Source organism: Varanus komodoensis, unplaced genomic scaffold (genome assembly GCF_004798865.1).
Source record: "Varanus komodoensis strain SLA01 unplaced genomic scaffold, ASM479886v1 scaffold1, whole genome shotgun sequence".
Classification (NCBI taxonomy): domain Eukaryota; kingdom Metazoa; phylum Chordata; class Lepidosauria; order Squamata; family Varanidae; genus Varanus; species Varanus komodoensis.
In genome coordinates this window covers 86,801,812-86,821,466 of record NW_025335268.1, presented here as the reverse complement: position 1 = coordinate 86,821,466, position 19,655 = coordinate 86,801,812, and the positions used below count along the sequence as shown (strand labels likewise).

General features: G+C 38.7%; 1 protein-coding gene across 1 annotated transcript in view; it reads left to right on the top strand.

Moving 5' to 3' along the window:
• AFF3 (AF4/FMR2 family member 3) overlaps positions 1 to 19,655 on the top strand; it is a 266,117-nt gene that overhangs the window by 232,264 nt on the left and 14,198 nt on the right. Inside the window, 8 exon segments of the mRNA XM_044431098.1 lie at positions 3,833 to 3,901; positions 4,420 to 4,621; positions 6,333 to 6,457; positions 9,136 to 9,199; positions 9,921 to 9,978; positions 9,981 to 10,056; positions 11,897 to 11,968; positions 17,233 to 17,326. Coding sequence (XP_044287033.1) covers positions 3,833 to 3,901; positions 4,420 to 4,621; positions 6,333 to 6,457; positions 9,136 to 9,199; positions 9,921 to 9,978; positions 9,981 to 10,056; positions 11,897 to 11,968; positions 17,233 to 17,326 — 760 coding nt within the window.

The window sequence follows — 19,655 nt, the reverse complement described above, 5'->3', positions numbered from 1 at the left end:
TCAAAATACCTTTTCATACTTTTGCGAATCTTGAGATTCCCCCAAGTATGCTGATAACTCCTCTTGTTTGACAGTGCATCTGTTCTGGCTACAGTCCTGCATTCTGATGGCTATAATTTTGTATTGTTTGCTATGTTTATCATTTTAGTATGGCTGACCTTGTAAGGAATAAATCATCCTAATACTTTAAGACAGTTTTCCTCAACCTGGTGCCTTGCAGAAGTTTCAGACCTCAGGGAGCCAGAATTATTCAGTGACAGGTGTGTGAGAGAAGTAGCTATAGCTCAGTGATGGAGTGCAGGTAGAAGATCCTGTAAAAATATCAGGTAGTAATGGGGTATCCAGTGAAGAGCCCTTTCTAAAGCTCCACACAGCTGTTGTCAGTTAGCATAGATAATACAGGACTGGATGTACTAAAAATCTAACTCCAACTTTCCCCAACCCGGCACCCTCCAGATGTATTGGACTACAATTCCTAATGTCCCTTGAGGATGGAGGGGGCCATGTTGGGGAAGTCTGGTCTAATGATTTAAGACAGATTCATATGTTCACACAGTTCAGTCAAAAAGATACCTCAGTGTATCTTGAGGATTAACTTGCTGGAATCCATTGCATGGCCTGTCCAGTTCCAGGCTTTCTCCCTTGCCTTATTCTTCTCCAGGGACTATAGGTCTTTATAGATGCCCTACTCACATTGATGATCTCATCAACATATGCCTGTGTCAGGGAGCCTTCTTTCGTATTACAGCTTACATCTTGTGTGTAAATTAAGAAAAGGTCACAGGATGACACTAGGAAAGGACAAAATAATTGTGTAGCTGTCACTAGTGGTGCTGCGGTCACCAGGGATCAGTGAGCTCAGCTGTGATACTGCATAACCGCAGTCCTAATTACACATCTCTCTCAATTCATGTGCTAGCAATGAGGGAGATCTGCATTTGCCAGTGAAAAGCATTGTAATTTGAGTGTTGGAAAAATGAATTCCCCCATGACCGACGTACTTCCATGAGAGATTTGAAGAATCTGCTTAGTGGACATTACACTTGTGCAAATGCAATTTGAAGTTCACTGCCTCAGAAATTAAAGCCTAAAAATAAATTGGAAAGCAACATAAAGAAAAAAATGTTCAAAGCTAAAAATAAGAGCTAGCAGCGTATTGAATCCACTACCTTAGCCTGCTGCATAATGTCTTATCTGGAGTTTAGACTATCCATTTTTATGGGTATTCCTCAGTATTCCTATTCTTTATATCTAAAATAGAGTGCAAAATATGCTTAATATAGCCAGAAAAAATATGGGAAAAATATGCTTCATTTTATAGTACTATTTTAGTGAACCAAGTTAATTGAATGGACTATATGTGCAATCATTATTTTATCTCACTAGTCTTTAAAATCTGGAAGTGGTTAAGCTCATAATTTATAAGCTTTTTACAAGCAACAGTCCAGCATATGTAGGCTGCTCCAACCTGAATATCTTGGTCAGGATGAATAAAGTCAGTTCTTTTTTCCAAAAAGCAAATGTCTATTGATAGTTTTATTTTATTTTTTTAATATTTGTTTTCCCTCCTTTGGTGAATTGTATTTTTCCTGTTAGAAGTGACAGCATTTCCTACAGCAATGCTATCAACCCATGGCAATTATATGGAATTGGATATGGCATATCACTAGTGCTGAACCAAGTACTGTTAAGACAGTACTAAGAATAGAATGTGTGTACCTACTCACTGTTTTGAGAAGGTCTTTAGATATTAAATCTTTGCTGTTGTGATTAGAGACGAGGCTACCTAAAAGACTGCCTTCTCTTATAAAATCCCTCCCAGATTTTAGAATCTTTGGAAGAGGACCTTCTTTTAAGATTTCCACCTTCGGAATTTTGCTTGGTGGTGATAGGAGATATGAGAGAGGGCCTTCTTGGTGGCCATCCAGGCTGTGAAACCTCCCCCTGAAGGAGGCTGGTACATCTCTGCTATCCTTCCGCCTGCAGGCAAAGATTGCTTTCTTCAAGAAGACCATTGGCATCTAAGTGCATCTGTTCCGTTGGCTGCTGTTTTTTATTATGCCATAATATGTTCTAAGGCATTTTAAATTGTTTTAACCAATTTTAAATTGTTTCTTCAAGACATTCTGGTGCCATTTTTTGGTAGAAAGGTATACAAATTACATTAATAAGTGGTAATCTTTTCAGACATTTCCCTAATTCTGGATGATATTACACATCCCTCTAGTAGCTAAGGTCCAGGCTTCCTTATATGTGCCTGTTTTCTGATTCTTGCTGATCAGAGATGCAAGCAAGCTCTCTGACTCTCAGGTCTATATTACCAGACTGCTCTTTACTTCCTGAGGAGCTTCAACAGTGTCCTTCCTGTCCGTTGTAACTCATAAGATGCACATTGAACTCTACAGGAAAAGAGCAGAATCTAATACACTAGCAGGGACAGAATTTCACTAGTGTTTGGTCAACACTGGAACAAGTTTAATGGCATTATCTAGCCAAATGTGAGAGGGGGTTGTCATAATTATAAATGTGTGTTGTTTCTTCTTTCTGTGAATTTTGGATGTAAGTTACTTTGGACAGAATTGTTTTCAAATTTGCTGGAATTGATTTATTTTCTCAGCACTGAATCATACTTTGCATTCAATTGCAGTTCGATTAATTCTGTTTCCAGACGGTTCCTAGCACTGCAAACAAAAATGCATCCTGCAGCTATTCCATCTTTCTCTCCTTAACAGATTTTTTGTAGCAAAAGGAAAATGGAACACATGCACAATTCCATGAATGAGGCAGGATTATTACACTATAAAAGTCAACTCTAAAAGCACCCTGCATTTAAAAAATATTGAAGTCAAGGAGCTGAGTAGAATTCTAGATCAATATAAAATTTATGGGATGTGGCATAAGTCAGTGTGAAGGAGTATATGCTTTGCCTGCAGAAGACTCCAGATTCAAACCGTGGCATCTCCAGATAGGGATAGCATGAGTCATGCCTGAAACTTGATAATACTAGTCTAGATGGACCAGGTATCTGACTCAGTATAAGCAAGTATCTTATGTTCTAAAACTGCCATCACTTTACACAGTGCTCTGCAGAATATCAGTAAAGATGCCCTGCTTCAAACCCACATAAGGGTTGGGAGTAAAATAGTGGAAGAGGTGAGATGATGACGAAATGACAAGGATTAGTGAGGGATGGAGCATTTGTCCAGGAAAATATCAACACGATCTGTTCAGTTAATGGACTTCTAAGCAACAGATAAAACAATTAATACCTGGTGTGCTTTTGGGTTCTCTTTTGTGATAAACAAAAGCCACTGTCCAGTGCCTACCAGAGATGATTTCAAACCTTGTTTTTAAACCAGTACTACAAAACCCTTCTGTTTTGGAGTCACTGGGGTCATTATTTTTTCTCATTGTTGAACAGGTCAGTCCCCCAAGAACTAAACCTCTGTTTCATTATTCTGTAGAAATGTATCTCAGGTTTGAATTTAGAAATAAATGGTTTTGCTAACATGGGGATGTAGTAGTTTGTTGTAGCGGCTGGTGAATTCTTAGCTTCTTAATATTTCTGAAGAAGTGGGAGAACAAGGTTTATCAAGGTGTTACTTAAAAAGTTTTTACAGGTGAGCAGCCATAATAGACATAGGCTGACATAGTTGTTTGGAAGTTCATCCTCTGAAACCCTAAATCATGGTACTTAGGGTCTAACTTGCCTCACAAAATGGTTATGAAGAAAAAGAGATAAGACTTATTCATCTGTTTAACTTTGCTATGGGAATGATAAGTAATAATATATTGTAAAATGCCAGAAATGTTTTTGTTTTGCTTTTCACAGGGAGCTCTTGCACTTAGAAGAACATGTGGTGTCTCTTTTCCTTTTTGTGCTCTTTTTGCTCTTTGATAGGTATGCTAGTTTATATTTCTCTCACCGCAGGCACTGCATCAGATTAAGTTAACAGCGCTATCAAACCTTGGTCACCAAGTTCAGAGAAATTCCAGCCAGCTACAAGTGCATTTCTCTGTTTCAGTCCACATGTGGTTTTATTAGTCTGGCTTATAAAATGTCACCTTAATTGTAAAATAGTGCTGTATAACCCAGACTTACTCTTAAGAGCTTTGTCTTATTTTCCAACACTTAAAAGGATAGTGAGTAACTCTCCATTTATATTAGAAGTACTTTAGGTAGGTACTATTAACTATAGAATTGCATCTTGCCCTAGGGAAAGTAGAGAACATAACCCACATTTGTAGGCCAGCTCTTGGTCCTTAAAGCTGTTTCTAGATTAAATAATAGTCAGCAGAGTTCATCCTACCACAAGATGAAACCAGTAGTGCTCATAATATATAACAGTAATTTATAAAATATTTATTTTCTCAGAGCTGGCATTTGTGATCTTCCATTACTGTAATTTCCATTTCCAGCTCGGCAGCACCAATAAATAAAAATGAGAAAATTCTACGGTCACCCATCTCACCCCTCTCCGATGCATCAAAACACAAATTCTCCAGTGAGGATTTAAGCTCTTCTAGCAAGCCCAATGGTAGCAACCTATTGTCCTCCATATCCTCAAGCAAAAAACACAAGAGTGAGATCCGACCCCACCTGCATCCTGGAGATTTCAGTGTAAGTTATGATCACAACATAATTATAGGACCATCTTCCTGCATGCAAGGCTGCCCATCCACTTAGATCACCTGGACAAGCTTTTCTGCAAGTCCCACCTACATCTGAGGTGTGGTTGCTGGGGCTATGATGGAAAGCCTTTTCTGTCACTGTAGTATTTGGACAGGCTGCAAGCTGAACTGGAAAAAAGCTTAGAAAATTATATTTGCAGTACCCCCCCCAGAGGATGTAATCTCTGCATTTTTGTTATAAGCAATCACTGCAACTCCATTTTCCACCCCAGATCTCATGTTAAAAGTTCTCTGAAAAACATTCCTGCATTTTTTGGGTGGGATAGCTTTGAAGGAACATTCTAATATTCTGTTATGTTGCAGAATATTCACTTAAAAAGCAAAATTTGATTATCTGTACAATTTTATACCTGTTTACTCAGAAGTAAATCCCACGGAGCTCAATGTGAGTTATTCCCTTGTAGATGTATATAGAATTATGACCAAAAGTTTATTGACTGATCAACTCAGGCTGCAATTTTATTTGCACTTACTTGGGAATATGGTCCACTGAATTCAGTGGGATTTTCCTTTACAAAGGATCCTACTGTGTGATTTCTTTAAAATTACAAATTTGGATTGTAACTAGTTTAGACATGTAGTATTTTTCTCAGCAGACCTCTTGCCTGACCTATGAATACATTAATACATAAATCCATGCATTCTTTGGAAACGTTTTGAGGGGGAGGAGGGATTGCGCTTTGATGGTTGCCATGCATCAAAGTAATAATAAGGGAAGTAGTCCTCAGATCCGGGGTGATACACTTGATGGTCAAATGCCATTTCAGAGAAGTTTCAGGGGTTGTATTCCAGTTGCATTCCAAAGGCAAAACTAAACAGAAATTGGGGAACTGAGCCCCTCCTTATAATTCTGCTGTTGCCAAATTGTAGTAAGAAGCATATCAGCTCAGGGGTAAGCATGGGCAGCATGCCTGCTCACAAATAATCAGGGCAAGGCTCTGAAGCAGCAGCGACTGGTGGCTCCCATGCCAGTGGGACAACGTATCCATTCAGGTCTCAGTCTAAACTCTAAAGCTATCCATAATATGAAACTCCTTTGGGGATAGGGTTCAGCACCACGAATAGCTCCTTAATGGTTTCTGCTGAAAGCCAAAGTGGATACATCACCCCACTGATATTGGAGCCACGCACCTCTACCACTTTATAGATAACTGGACCTTCAAATAATGACTCAGACATAAGCATGAGTACTATGGTCATTCCCAAAAGGAGCAGGGCAAGCCCTCATGCGTGCATCACTACTCAAAAAGAAGTCATACGAGTCTCTGCAGGAAGCAGGATTGACTCACCCAGAAGCATTCTGCCTCCCTCTCAAATTAAAACTCTCTATTTCCAAGCAGCAAATGATTGGAGAAAAGTCCCTTCACTGGCTAAATGTGGAGAAAGGGATCTCTTTTCAATGTCAAGAAGGAGAAACCAGTTATTTCTGATTAGCTGCTTATCAGAATTTCCCCTTCCTGAATAGAAGGGGCAGGGCAGGGGCACTATTACGTAGTGAACCCTTGCAGATATTAGATGGCCCATTTGCTGGATGTTCCCCAACCCTGCCTTCACTGTTTACTGAATGCCTTTGCTGAATCTGTGCCTAATTCCTGACAGTCCTCTTTCTTGTTTTTTGGTTTGGTTTGTTTTTCCCCCAGAAAGCAGTGTACATCAACTCAGAAAATACTTTACTGTGCAACAAGCCACAGTGCCAAAAAGAGTGGTCACCTACACCCAGTATGCATAAAGACTGCAGGAAAACAAAACTCATCTTTACTGATGGGTGAGTAAACATTATTTCTGCTATGGAGATTAATGTATTTTGATTAACATTGCCTCCATAATTGCCTGTTCATCAAAATGAAACACCCAAGGCATATTCTGAATTGAACTTAAGGAACTTTATGATAGTTATCTTCCATTTTTGTGCAGATGCTTTATGAAAAAAGTCAAATAAAAAAAACAGAAGTGCAGACTTAACCAACAGAGATATTATAGTTGTTCTTGTTTGTTCGCTTTTTAATGGTGCGCGTGTAGAATTACTTATGGAATTGCACTGTATTTTTCATGGCACCTGTTCACTTCACAAAACATTACCCCAGCCTTCCCCAAGCTGAGCTCCTCCAGATGTTTTAGTCTCCAATACCCAGAACTCTTGGCCATGTTATGGCAGTGTTTTGTAGTTCAAAACATCTGGAGGTTGGGGAAGGTTGTACTAGACATACTGGGAGCACAAGATATATTAAAAGTACAAAGTAACTTTTTGCTAATATATTTTGTTAAACTTATTTCTGTTCCTACTAATGAACTGTGTAAGTCCACAATTCTATGCAATCATGCCCCAAATCAATGCAACGATCTCCTTGTTGTATGCCTTTGTATGACCCTTTCCTAATAATAGAAGTAGCTTTTCCTGTCCGAATACATCTGGATACTTTTATACAATGGATAAAAGTATTCATTTATGGACAGTGTAGTTCTCCTACAGGTATAAAACTATACAAAAATTTTTGCTCTCAAAAATATGAACAACTGAGCATTATATTGTGTTGAAACTGTAGATTGAAGCCTCTTCAACCTACAGAGATAACTGGAACGTGGATAGAAGCAAATGTGAACAGAAAAGATCAGTCACAGATATACTGAATGAGTGGAAGAAGATTCACAATATAGAGGAGACTCATGATGGCAACTTACTTCTTATAATTTCATTTTTCATGGTGCAATGTAGCACAGGCCTCTACAGCTATTGTACAATTAACAGTTTAGATGGGAATTTAAGCTGCAATGAACTCAATAAAATGTTGACTTAAATATATATATAATATTCCATAATAGTATTTTATTTAAGGAAACACTTTTTATGTGTCCAAAATTTTGTATTGCACCAATTTGCATTTCTTTTCTATCTCTCTGCATAATCTAAAATAAATTGTAGACCAGATATTCCAAGAGAACTTCTATTAAAAGGAATTGATTTGAATGCTGCTTCCATGCCCGCATTTGAGTGTTCCTGCAATATAACAAGTAGTAGAAATGCTTTATTTCTTACTATCTTGGAGCATGCTTTTAGAAAAATTGCTGGCAATACAGCTAAAAGTGCTTCTTTATGGATAGGCAGTAAATTTTTTAGATAATTTCAGCCTCTATTAACCTCAGATATTGTGTGGAGATTGCCCTTGTTAAAGTGAAGACAAAATTTTAGGGTCTTTTGCGAGAAGATCATTCAACACATGTAGTCTGTCCTGTCATTATTCATACTACCAATTAAAAATACTAATTAGAAACATTGGCAGTCAATATACTTTTTCCCAGGAAGATTTGAATTATACTATGCCAGAATGAAAGACTCTTGCTACTTTTTAAATTTAAACCTTAGTCTGTAAAGTTATTATAATTGCTGTGATCAGATATTTTAAGAACTCAACACTAGAAATTATTCTTAACTATAATTAGGGCATTTGTTTTATTGCACAAAGAGCCAATATCTACAGTTAATTTTGGCATTTCAAAAAATGCTAATCCTGATCTGGTATAATAGTTCACAGAATCAGGTTTCCTTTGTATTGTAATGATTACTGCCTTTCTACTAGTGATATTGCAAAAAATTAGAAATGGTACTTGCTTCCTTTTTAATTCCGCATTAAGAGGCTCGTTTTGAACATCTTGCTGATGGCCTACTGTGCACAGAGCCTGCTTGACTTATGACCACCAAAAGACTAGCAGTTGGGGGGAAAGGGGGGTGTGGCCAGGAAAAGAGGCAAGGTCATCTGGGAAATACCAAAGCTCACACTTGGAGCACCAGGAGAATTGGATTTGGCCTGGCTTGCCCACTCCTGCTCCAAAGATCCTGTAAAACTGACTCCCAGGTGGCAGTATGGAAACGTCTGTCTCTTTCGTGTTTCATACAACCAACAATGTAACAACAGCCTTTCCTGCCTATTCCATCCCAGAGCTTGTTGCCTTCTCCTTACGCCAACTACTTTGTGCCATATTTTAAAATCCTACTTGTTGTGTACACTTGGGACAGGACTTATCTCAGTGTATCACATTATTTAACTATGGATGACTGGGCTGTAATCTAGCAGTGTGATGGAGTAAAGTCCCCCCTGTTAGAAAACTCTGGGACATGTTTTCCATCTTGATTTCTGAAAGAATTTCATTAGATTGAGAACGGCATTCATTTTTTAAGGTCATATTTACTGCTTAGTTCTTCTAGGTTGTTTTTGGTATTTGTTCATAGTTTCTTTGGTTTAGAATTTGTTTCTGATTCTTCAGTCAAGCTTGCCATATCCGTGTAATGTATATTGTCAGCATGGTATTGTTATTTTTGAAACAAACCATGTAAAGAAAAAAGACTCAAGAAGAAAGAAAGAAAGAAAGAAAGAAAGAAAGAAAGAAAGAAAGAAAGAAAGAAAGAAAGAAAACTCATTTTTTCCCTCATGTTTTGTTGCATTCTAGGTCACACAATGTAGAATATTTTATGCAGGAAGCTAAACGGAAGAAGCATAAAGCAGATGCAATGGTAAGAATTTATTAATAAATAGTGTCTATATATAACCTTCATCAGAAAAAAACTACTAGTAATCTTTTAAGATAAAAACTAGTCTTTTTAGTAAGAAACATTAATACAAAACTGTACATAGTTCAGTTGCTATGCCTTAATATTCAGGGTGAATTCACTGATATGTGCTTGGTTAAATTAAAATTAGAGTTTTTAATCTTGTTTTAAAAGTGGCTTAATGGTGTAACATTTCCCCTCCTCCAAAGCTGTTTTAGCTAGAAGTTCATGTTTATATTATTGTACCCAAGCTCTTTGATACAATGCTTGCTTCCTTACAAAAGAAGGATATAGGCAATTTTTCAAAATACCGCCTTCCCTTTGTATCTCTATACCATCTGCTCCTATCTTGTCTGTAATATATTTGAAAATGCACATGACAGGATAAGAAGGTTTTTTACCTTTTATAAATTTTAAATAAAAGATATACTGCATGCTCACTTGCTGTATTTTTCCTTCATGTGCATGCGTGAGCCAAAGGCTTCTGCATATCATAGCTTATAAAGTCTGTGTATGATAATCTGGAATGGGCCAATGTCCCCGCTTCTTTTTGTCTCCCTGGAGTAGTATCTGAAAATGTTTTAGAATGTGTTATACTATTTTAGCATCAACAGTTGGGTGAGCACAAAGTATTAGCCACTGTTTTGCCATTGCTGAGGTTTTGTATGCTGAATTTGTTTGTAAGGTGGAGAAGTTTGGCAAGGCGCTGAATTATGCTGAAGCTGCATTATCATTTATTGAATGTGGAATGCTATGGAACATGGACCTATGGAATCTAAATCCCCTTATACAATGTATTCAGAAACCGTTGAACTCATCAGGTAAGATTGTTTAGAATTGTCTGACCATAGATTGGCTCTTATGTTCATGTATTTCTACTTCTAGGTTAAGGATGGATCTGAATTTTTCTAAATATGGGCAGAAATTATAGGTAATGAAAAGATACTAATATTGAATCCATGATCATATGATTCAGAAGGATTTTGTTTTTGTAATTGCTAAGTCTAATTCTGCTTGAGTCAAATGGCGTTCAGAAAAAAATAACTGCTTTGTGTGTATTATGTATGCTCACACAGTTCTTATATTGGCAGTGATGTACTTTTATACTCTGCCAACAAGAGGAAGCTCCAGATATGCTTTTCACTGGTACTGTAAATTGAAGCATAGCCTCCTCCTTCTCATGCATTTCTGTCTGTTTGGTGACGAGGACAATTCATAAGAGAATATGTGGAAAACTACCTGTGGTCTCCTCATGAATTACACCAATGTACAACTTGCTTACTGTCTGACAAAATGGAAATGTCAAACTTTCACTTGAGGATATTTCAAGCATGCTTTGTAAGCACCTGCAAATACCCAAAGGGTGGTATGAGGACTTACAAAGAATGTTCACAAATACCATAGGGTCTTTGAGGCAAATAAATGAATGTTCACCTGTCCCTCTTTCTTCAGCTTCCAACCAAAGCAGCTACCCTATAGCTGTGAGTGCATTCTCTTTCTAAGGGTGCAATCCTAAGCATGTTTAGACAGAATATAGTCCTGTGGCTCCCACTCTAGGATTTGTAGAATATTTTTACATCTAAACATGCATAGGATTGCTCACTAAATGGATGACATATTTAATTTATAAAAAGTAGCATAAATTTTTGAAAGTAATAATGGTCATGTGTCCAAAGGTGTCTTAATCCAGTTAAGAAAGTGAAACACACAGTAGAAGTGAGAAACAAAGGCTAGAGTGCTAGTTGTAAATATGGCATAGTGAAGAGATCCTGCAGAAGTCTGAAAAACAAAACGAATGCAATGAAATGCCAATGGTTTTAGATTTTATTATTATTAGAAGAAGAGAAGCTAGACGAGCATTCACTGGAAAAGCATCCTGCAGTGGTCTGCAGAAAAGATTAGTAGTATGTTCAGAGAACATGAGGGGGCTTATAAATCAAGACCAGAAGAAGAGAACAGTGTTATAAAAGGGCATGAAATTAGAAAAAAATCAAGCATGATATAATGCCAAGAGAAGCCATTTAAGGAAGTGAAAAAGTGAAGCCATATGGTTAACTGGGAGGCAAAATAGATCAGATAGCTGGAAGGACTGAAAACAGAACCAGAGAGTTTTGATGTAATGTAGGAAAATAGCCAGTGAGTTAAGTCATTCTAACAGTCAGTGCAGGACAGAATGAGAATTGCAGTCAATTGAAGGAAGCCTTAATCATGGGTGGCATAAAGCGGGGGGAGCAGCAAGACTTAAATAAAGAATCAAAGTATGTTCAGTAGAAAACTAAAGCATAATAACCGTGGTTATCGGATTAGTTTCCATGAGAATAAGCGGAGAATAGGGTTTTGAAGGAATTATTGTACTAAAACTGCACAGGCAAGCAGATCCAATAGCAGTTCTTGAGAAGGGTTGCCACTCAAAAGGAAGACAAAGTGGATGGGCATGATTATGATAATGAAAGTGAATAGATGTGACCAGCTAAAGTTGCAGTCCTATACAAATTTATCTGGAAATTTTAAAATTTTAAATTAATGGACTTACTTCTGAGTAAGTCTGCCTAGGATTGCATTGTAACTCTCAGCCAAAATAAAACAGTCCAGCTTCTGTATCTGACACTTGCTAGAAAATGTCTGTCTGGATTTGCTGAATTTGTTCTTTATCTTTTGAAGGTATGCAGTGAGACTAAAAACCCACTCAGGCGCCAGTGCCACTCCAGAAGAAAAACAGTTAGCAGCATTATGGTTAGTAAATTAATACTTATTTGAATATTTACTTTAATCAGTGACCTGGTCCTAAACATCAAATACTAGAATAATTAAGGAACAGCTGTTATTTTGCCTTTTCACTTAGTTTGGACATGATATTCCATGTTACATTAGTATAAAAAAGCACCGATTACCTTGTCAAAACCCCTTTTTAAGAGGCACTCAGAGAAAGGGCTTGGGCCTACCTTTGTACCTTCCTGAGCCGGTAGAGTCTTAGAAAAGAGTGTAGAATGTACCTCATCCTGAGTGTAAGGGCAAAAATGACAAGAGGATGTCACTGCAAAAGCGGAATGAATCCAGTTTCCCATTTTTTGCAAGCAGAGATCACTTGTGCTTTTGCTTTCCCTTAAGGGAAAGCAAGTGGGGGGGGATGATTTGGACACTTTCTGGGTTCAAAATGCATATCGGCTGTACTTTGAGAGCAGGTACTACCTGGGATATTGCCCAAGTAAAGCTTTCTTTCTGGACATTGTAACAAATGGCTGAAGAATGCCTTCCTCAGTCTCCTTTTCTTGGGCCATTCTCTATCACTTCAGAGACTCTGCCCTTCAGTCCAAGACACTGGATTTAGCACCACAACTCATTCAAACTCCATCCAAACATGTATGGAATATAAGTTTGTTTAAGAAAGAGGAGGGGACTAAGATAAAGAAAGCAAGAGGGGAACAAGGAACAAAATGTGGAAACAGAATATAACCATCCATACCATGCCCCAGTCCTTCGGCAGATGGACTCCCTGGTGCACCCTCTCCAGTAAAACAGGAAACCTAACCTGCTGTAACATTATGTACACAACAGGTCTCCTTAGAGCAATGGTCTCAGTTGTCAGTCAGGAAAAAACACTTCCAGGCAGAACTGAGGCCAGAGGGAGACAAAACCTCCATCAAAGAATCTGGTGTTTCAGTCCATCTGCCCTGGGAATAGGGCGAGACTGAGCAGCCAGTCCTAGGATTCCCCTTTGTTCCTTATGCCATCTCCTGCAATCCCATTTGCCAGCAGTTTATACTGAAAAGGTCAGGGCAATAGCATGAACCAGATGCCCTTGGCAGGGACTGTCCCTCCTTCTTCCTTGATAAGCTTCAGTTGGAAACTGCTCACTCCTTTCCACTGCCAGGAATGTTTCTATCAACCCTATCCTACCATCGGAGACCTTTGCTATAGATAGTTCTGCACTTGTGCAAGTCCAACTGTAAAAGCCGTCTAGGGAAGCTGGTAGTAAAATAGGCAGGATATAAATATTTGAGAGAGAGAGAGAGAGAGAGAAATCTTTGAAAAGTATTGAGTTCATTTGGGGCACAAAAACATATTTTAAAGGAACAGGTAGCATGCCTCCTTCTTTATGCTGTCAAGTCAGATTTCAAAAGGCAATCACCAGAAAAAGGGAAGGAAAGGGTTTAAAGGAAAAAGATTGTGGTGGCTTATGATCCCAGTGGCAAAGCAGTGAAGAGGAGGGAGCAGAGAAACAACCCATGGTGAGCCCCATTTTCTGCTGGGCACCCCATGGATGTCCTCAAAACAAGCAACTCATGGTGGCCTGTTGCCAGGGTGGGTTTGCATGACATGTGAGCCAGCCCAAATCCTTAATAGCTACCTTCTGGCACTACCAAAAAAAATATTAAAAATTGCATTTGCATTTTGATACATGTCTAAGCAGTACTGAACTGGACATCACTTTACTTTTGACATGAATGGATATGACTCATTCAGTGTTGTAACAGAGGACTGATTGCTGTCAAGTAAAATTGGATTGGAACCACTGTCATTAAAGTACAGAGGAGTCCTCAGCATCTGGTTTTTAGTATAAATAAATATATATTTAAAAACAAATTTGTTCATAGTTAATGAAAGTGATCTTTAACATTTATAATTTAAAAGTAACCTTTCAGATAAGTAATTTGAAAAATAATTCAATTTTCCTTTGCTATCATTTTGTTAGAGGAAATATTTCAAGAATTTCTTACAGTACTGAAACTGGTTCTAAAAGATCTTTTTAAATTGACCTTCTGCACAATCCTATATATGTCTACTCTGAAGTAAGCCCTATTAGATTTGGTGGGGATTACTTTCAGGTGTGATTACAGCCTTTGTCCATTTTGTGAGGTAGGGATACTAGAAGGTTGCAAACAGTCCTACAAAGCTAGCATCAGTATGTGAAATTTAATCCAAGTGCAAAAAAGGTATTGCATCTCTTTAAAAAGAAAGGTCAACCAGAGGGAAAGTGGAGGAGGGGGGGAGAGAGAGAGTGAGAGTGAGAGAGATTCTCTGTTAACAGCATTGAATAGCAGCCCTAACTCACTGCTTGCCACATAGCAGATGAGTTGCTTTCATTTGCATATTCACTGTACCTGGGAAGGTTACAGGGTGAGAGTTATGACTTGAGGACTGTAAGTCTATTGTGTTGTCTGGCTCCATACAAAGCAAACTGGGCATAGTGCCATGGATCTGTTGTATTCATATCAGAACATCTTTTTCTTCTCCTAAGTAGAGATTGCCCTCTAGTGGAGAAAATTAAAATCACCTATGCTGTTCTTAAGAAGTAATATAAAATACAAAATTCAACCTGCTCAAATAATGAGTACAGTATTGTAATAATATATTATTATTTCTGTTGTTCACTTCCCAGAGTGCTTCAACTATTGGGGAGTATAGAAATAATTAAATAGTAGTAGTTGTAATTGTTTCCTAAGGGCGATACCATTTAATTATATCCCCTTAAGACATATCTGAAACCCAGGCTATCAGAAGCTGGCTCTGAAATTAGCACTGAAGTGCCAATATGGCAGTTCCAGTGTGTAACATTGTGTATCTTTCCCCTCTGCTTCTGCAAATTTTGAACATAAACCCTTGGGGTTGGTGACCATTGCCTTTGCATCCAGTTCATGTCTGTTAAGTAGCTCTGACATATTATTATTAAGTAAATGACATCCAGTAGATGGGCCTAAGCCCAAAATATACAAAAAGGACATAGCCCGGATCATGAAGTTTAGGGAGAGTAATCTGGGCTTCAAGACTAATACTATGAGAAGAAATTTGAGCCTCAAACAAAGGTCATGCTTTAGGATATTTTTAGAAGCCTACTTCCATATATTATGTAGAGTACCTAGGTCTTTTAAGATTTGCTAAAGCAAATCATAATTCAATGGGAACAACGAGCTGCTGGTCCAAGCCCTTGCACTAAAATACACAGACAGAAGTAGGGAATGGACCCCGGTAGAGGGTGTTCTAGAGAAGCACCGTGTTCATCTGGAGCAGGAAAATGTCAGGAATACTGGGAGTCAGAGCTGCAGATATGTCCCAGAATGTTTGAGGGTGAATCAGTTAGACCATGGGTCCTCAAACTACGGCCTGCAGGATGGGATGGATCTGACCCACCATGGCCATCCATCCGGCCCACGCCACCATTCGCCACCTGCACGCGTGCTTGCTGCACGGACGGGGAGGTGGTGGCTCACTCACTCGGAGATGGTCTCCAAGTGAGCAAGCCACCGCTGCCTGCCTCCCGTATGTACACGCTCGCCGCCGCCTCACAGCACAGGCAGGGAGGTGGTGGCTTGCTCACTCGGAGATGGTTTTGGACTCACTGGGAGATCTCCTCGCGCACGCCCGATGGCACCTCACCGGCCCACACCCCCAGGCACCCCCACCGCACTGGCCCACAACAGTCACCGCAGCCTTTCAACTAGCCCCCTATTCAAAAAGTTTGAGGATCCCTGAGTTAGACCTTCGGTTTCCAAATGCATAACAATGCTGGACCCCAAGATAAGAATGGCACGTAAAAGGCACTTGTCATATCCAGATATAAATGCATATTGAGCAGGCAAAGGCATAAGGCAACCAAGAGTGCAATCCCATGTGAGTTACGCTTTTGGAGTCCTCCAGCTTCCCTAAGCCCTTCCAGGCAGGGCAGAAGGCAGCAGAGACATTTACAGTTCCATTTCCTCCTCACAGTATGTCTAGCTCTTTGCAGGGGACAAGGGCCAATAGGTTTGTGGTCCACTTCCAGTGTAATGACCTCAGAGCCACTATGGAGCTTTCTACAGCAGCAGAGTGATCCCTGCTTGGATTCCCCCCACCCACCCTGCTCATAGCTCTGGAAAGATCCCTTTTTTGAGGAGGGGTCCACTATATTCAGTGGGTCTTTATATGTCATTTGTGCAGCCAGTTCATCCTCCAGTCAGTTGATTCTCCAGATGTTCCTTCTATTAGTTAATCCAACCAATGGATCCTTCATTTTTTCAGAGCAGACAAAGCCTTTCATAGTGTGTTTGGAGCAAATTAAAGGTTCCATTGGGCCCAATAAATCATGCTTTAGCACTGCCCTTTAGCAATTTTAGAGTGGTTAATTCATCTTATGGATTGTTGAATTCTGGCTTGTCATGTTGTGCTAACTCAGGCTCACTACAAATCAATCTTTGATCACTACAGACAACCTAGAAAGAGACCCCATGTTTTGTTCTTGGGTTGCGAATGCTGATTGCATTGCTGTTAGGTGCAAACCCATGACCATAGATTGTTCCACCAGGCTATATAGGCAGCAGGTAGGAGAGATAAAAGATATTAGTGTGTCATTAGTATACATGGGACACAAGGAGGGGCTGGGCAAACAAGGAACCAATGTATTGAACAAACAATAGTTTGTTTGATTATCTTCCAGATAAACTCTAGGTAGAACAACTAGCATTGTGTGAGGTTCCAGTCATAGGAGAAGGATGTAACTTAATAAACATGTGAAATATACAGATCATGCATGCTTTTTTCAAAGAGCTAAAGATATTATGATGACGCAACCACTGTTTATAAGACACATGCTCATTTTTCTGTTCAGCCTGTTCTGCAGATTTTTATTTTTTCTTTTTTTATTTTTTGTACTTCAAGAGCTTGCAACATATTATTTCCTTTAGGTAATACTAATTTACTTACTCTTGAACCTTTCATACTGCCTGTCATGTATAATATATCCCATTGGTGTACAGTAACAAAAATAATTCATTGTAATTAAATTCAGCTATGCAGAATAATCAGTGGACAACAGCAGGACAAAAGAAATGAAGACCTATAAACATGAGCAACATGGACTATATTGTATTATCCTCATCTTGGCTCAAGACTATTGTCTGTTTCCAGTCTTTAAACATAACCATAAGTAGACTATACAGAGCTCTAGAAAGTTTTCTGGTTTGTTATTTTTTCATTTAGATTATTAAAAATGAAGTACTTTTCTCCCTCTCCTTTCTTTACAGTTACCGTTGTTTGGCACTTCTATACTGGAGAATGTTTCGACTCAAAAGAGACCATGCTGTAAAATATTCAAAAGCACTTATTGAGTATTTCAAGGTACTTTCTGGTCTCAGCAACACATTGATACATTTTGGAATTATTGCTTCTCACTATACCATATATACTGGACAATTTTCTGATTTGTGAGTTTGGTCCAAACTACATGTAGGTCAATAGGAATTGCATATCTTCCCAGTAAAGTGTACCTGGAAAAAAGATGCAATGTGACAATAGTGTTTTAGTAGGGACAGCCAATGAAACAGAGACCAGGATGGCTTGCTGTGTCCTACTAGCCCTAGTGGGTTGCAGCATCTATGGCAACCAAGTTACCATTCCAAGCCCTTGTTGCCATGACTTCTTGTTATGTGTGAACCATAAGGGAGGGTTGCTGGGGTGATTGACAAGCCACCCAAAACCCACTGGTTCTTTCAAGATTTCAGTTAGTTTGTCAATTATTCCAGATGCACACCTTCACTGGATTCACCTGTGATGGGAATTTACTGCACACTCCTTTCCATGCCCCAATTATTCAAAATGGCAGATGCCCCTGTGACAAGAAATCCCATGAGGAAATTCAACCACAGTAGTTTTTCATTACGTGTCATCTACATCAACTACTCTCCCTTACCAGGTTTACACATAAAAATAAGCTATGGTGCACCTTCACACCTTAAATATTCAAAGAGGTAGCCATTTTGCAAGAAGCCCTGAGGAAAAACTCATCTGTGGTGGCTTCGCATTACATGCAAACCAAGTGTAATGGAAATACTCAAGCAATAAACATACGTGTTTTCCCCCAGTTTCATGTTACAGGGTATATTTCACATGGCAGCACTCATACACATTCCAGTAATTGTTAACATCCAGTGCAATTAATGTTTTTAGAGCTGGTAGCCAATACCTATTCTCAGTCCTGTTTCCACTGTCAGCATCACTGAAGAGTTTTGATAAACAATATATTGTTTGCTTTTTGCAAGAGTAAATATGCATAGTTTGGGAAAGAAATGTTGAACAAGCCATTCAGATGCGTGATGATAGCTACTTAATAAGGAAGAAAAATCATTCTCAGCAATAACAGCTTTGTACCCATTTTAGATTCAAGATTAGGTAAAGAGCCTTATAATATTTTAACTTTCCTTTATTTGACCTATTTATTATCAACATAAAATTAATACATGTTTTACTGTACAAACTCACCATGTTTTAGTAGGTAGTCAAACTGTTCCTAGTCTAGTTTAGTCCACTTAAACTTCTTTCCATTGAAATTGATGTTTTTACTGTGAACTAATGCAGCTTCCTTTGCCTCTGAACCAGATCATTGGCTTCCTATTAAAAGAATCTTGGATATCTGAAAGAAATTAAGTCTTAAGTTTTCCTTAGCTCAACTGTGACAAACATTAATTGACTGTGGTAGAAAAGAAGTTACATGCAGCTAGCTGTAAAAAGTAGCTGTTCAAAGGTTTAATCCAGAATTATAAAACTGATGGATCGCCTCCTCCCATACCAATACATGTACATCCTAAGATCAGATTTGTCCCATCTAGGGTGGAGGCCTAGTAATGAAAAATAGGGTCTCCACAGTAGCTGCACCAATGCTGTAGAAGACTTTGCTCTATGAAGTATAGGAAGCCTCTTTTCTTGATTCTTTTGCCACCCAGAGAAAGCATTTCTGTTCTACTAGGCAGAAAAGCTTACAGTTTTGTTTATTTTTTACTTTTGTGTGTTGCTTTCATTTTGTTTTTGTCATTGTATTGTATTGTATTTGCTTTTAGTGGCTAGGGTATGCAGAAAACAGGAAGAAATTGGTGGGATATCAAAAATATAAATCAAGGGCACGATCCAGGGGGCAAGTTCACCTACAAAAGCCCTAATGAAAGAAATAGAAGCTCACAAAAGCAAAGCATTCATTTCAGTGAAACATATTCAGGTGACCTCCCTGGTGGATTATGCCCCAATTTGTGTATATTTTATGTACATTTTGGTATATTGTATCTCTTCACACCCTTTAAGTCTTTAAATCCAAAGAAATTCTATCACCTTTGCCTTTTATACACAGAAACTAATGTCACATATATACTGATCCAAATGCACAACTATACTTAAGGACTTCCCACTGGCTCTTTCTGAAGGCTCCTTTTAGTCTTCAGATTTAAAAATGAAAACTCAAAAAGTTTAAAAGAGGAAATGGGGCCTGCCATCTTTGTCATATGGCTTATTCCAGCAACCCAGTCTTTCTTACCATCATTATGGATTCCTTCCAGCTCACCTAAAATTTAATATGGGGTATGAAGAACCACGATGTAAGCATTAACAATACAGGAGCTGCGTATTAGCAGCCAATTGGTGTCAATCATCTTAAACTGGTTGGTCCTCTTGAAACAAGAAG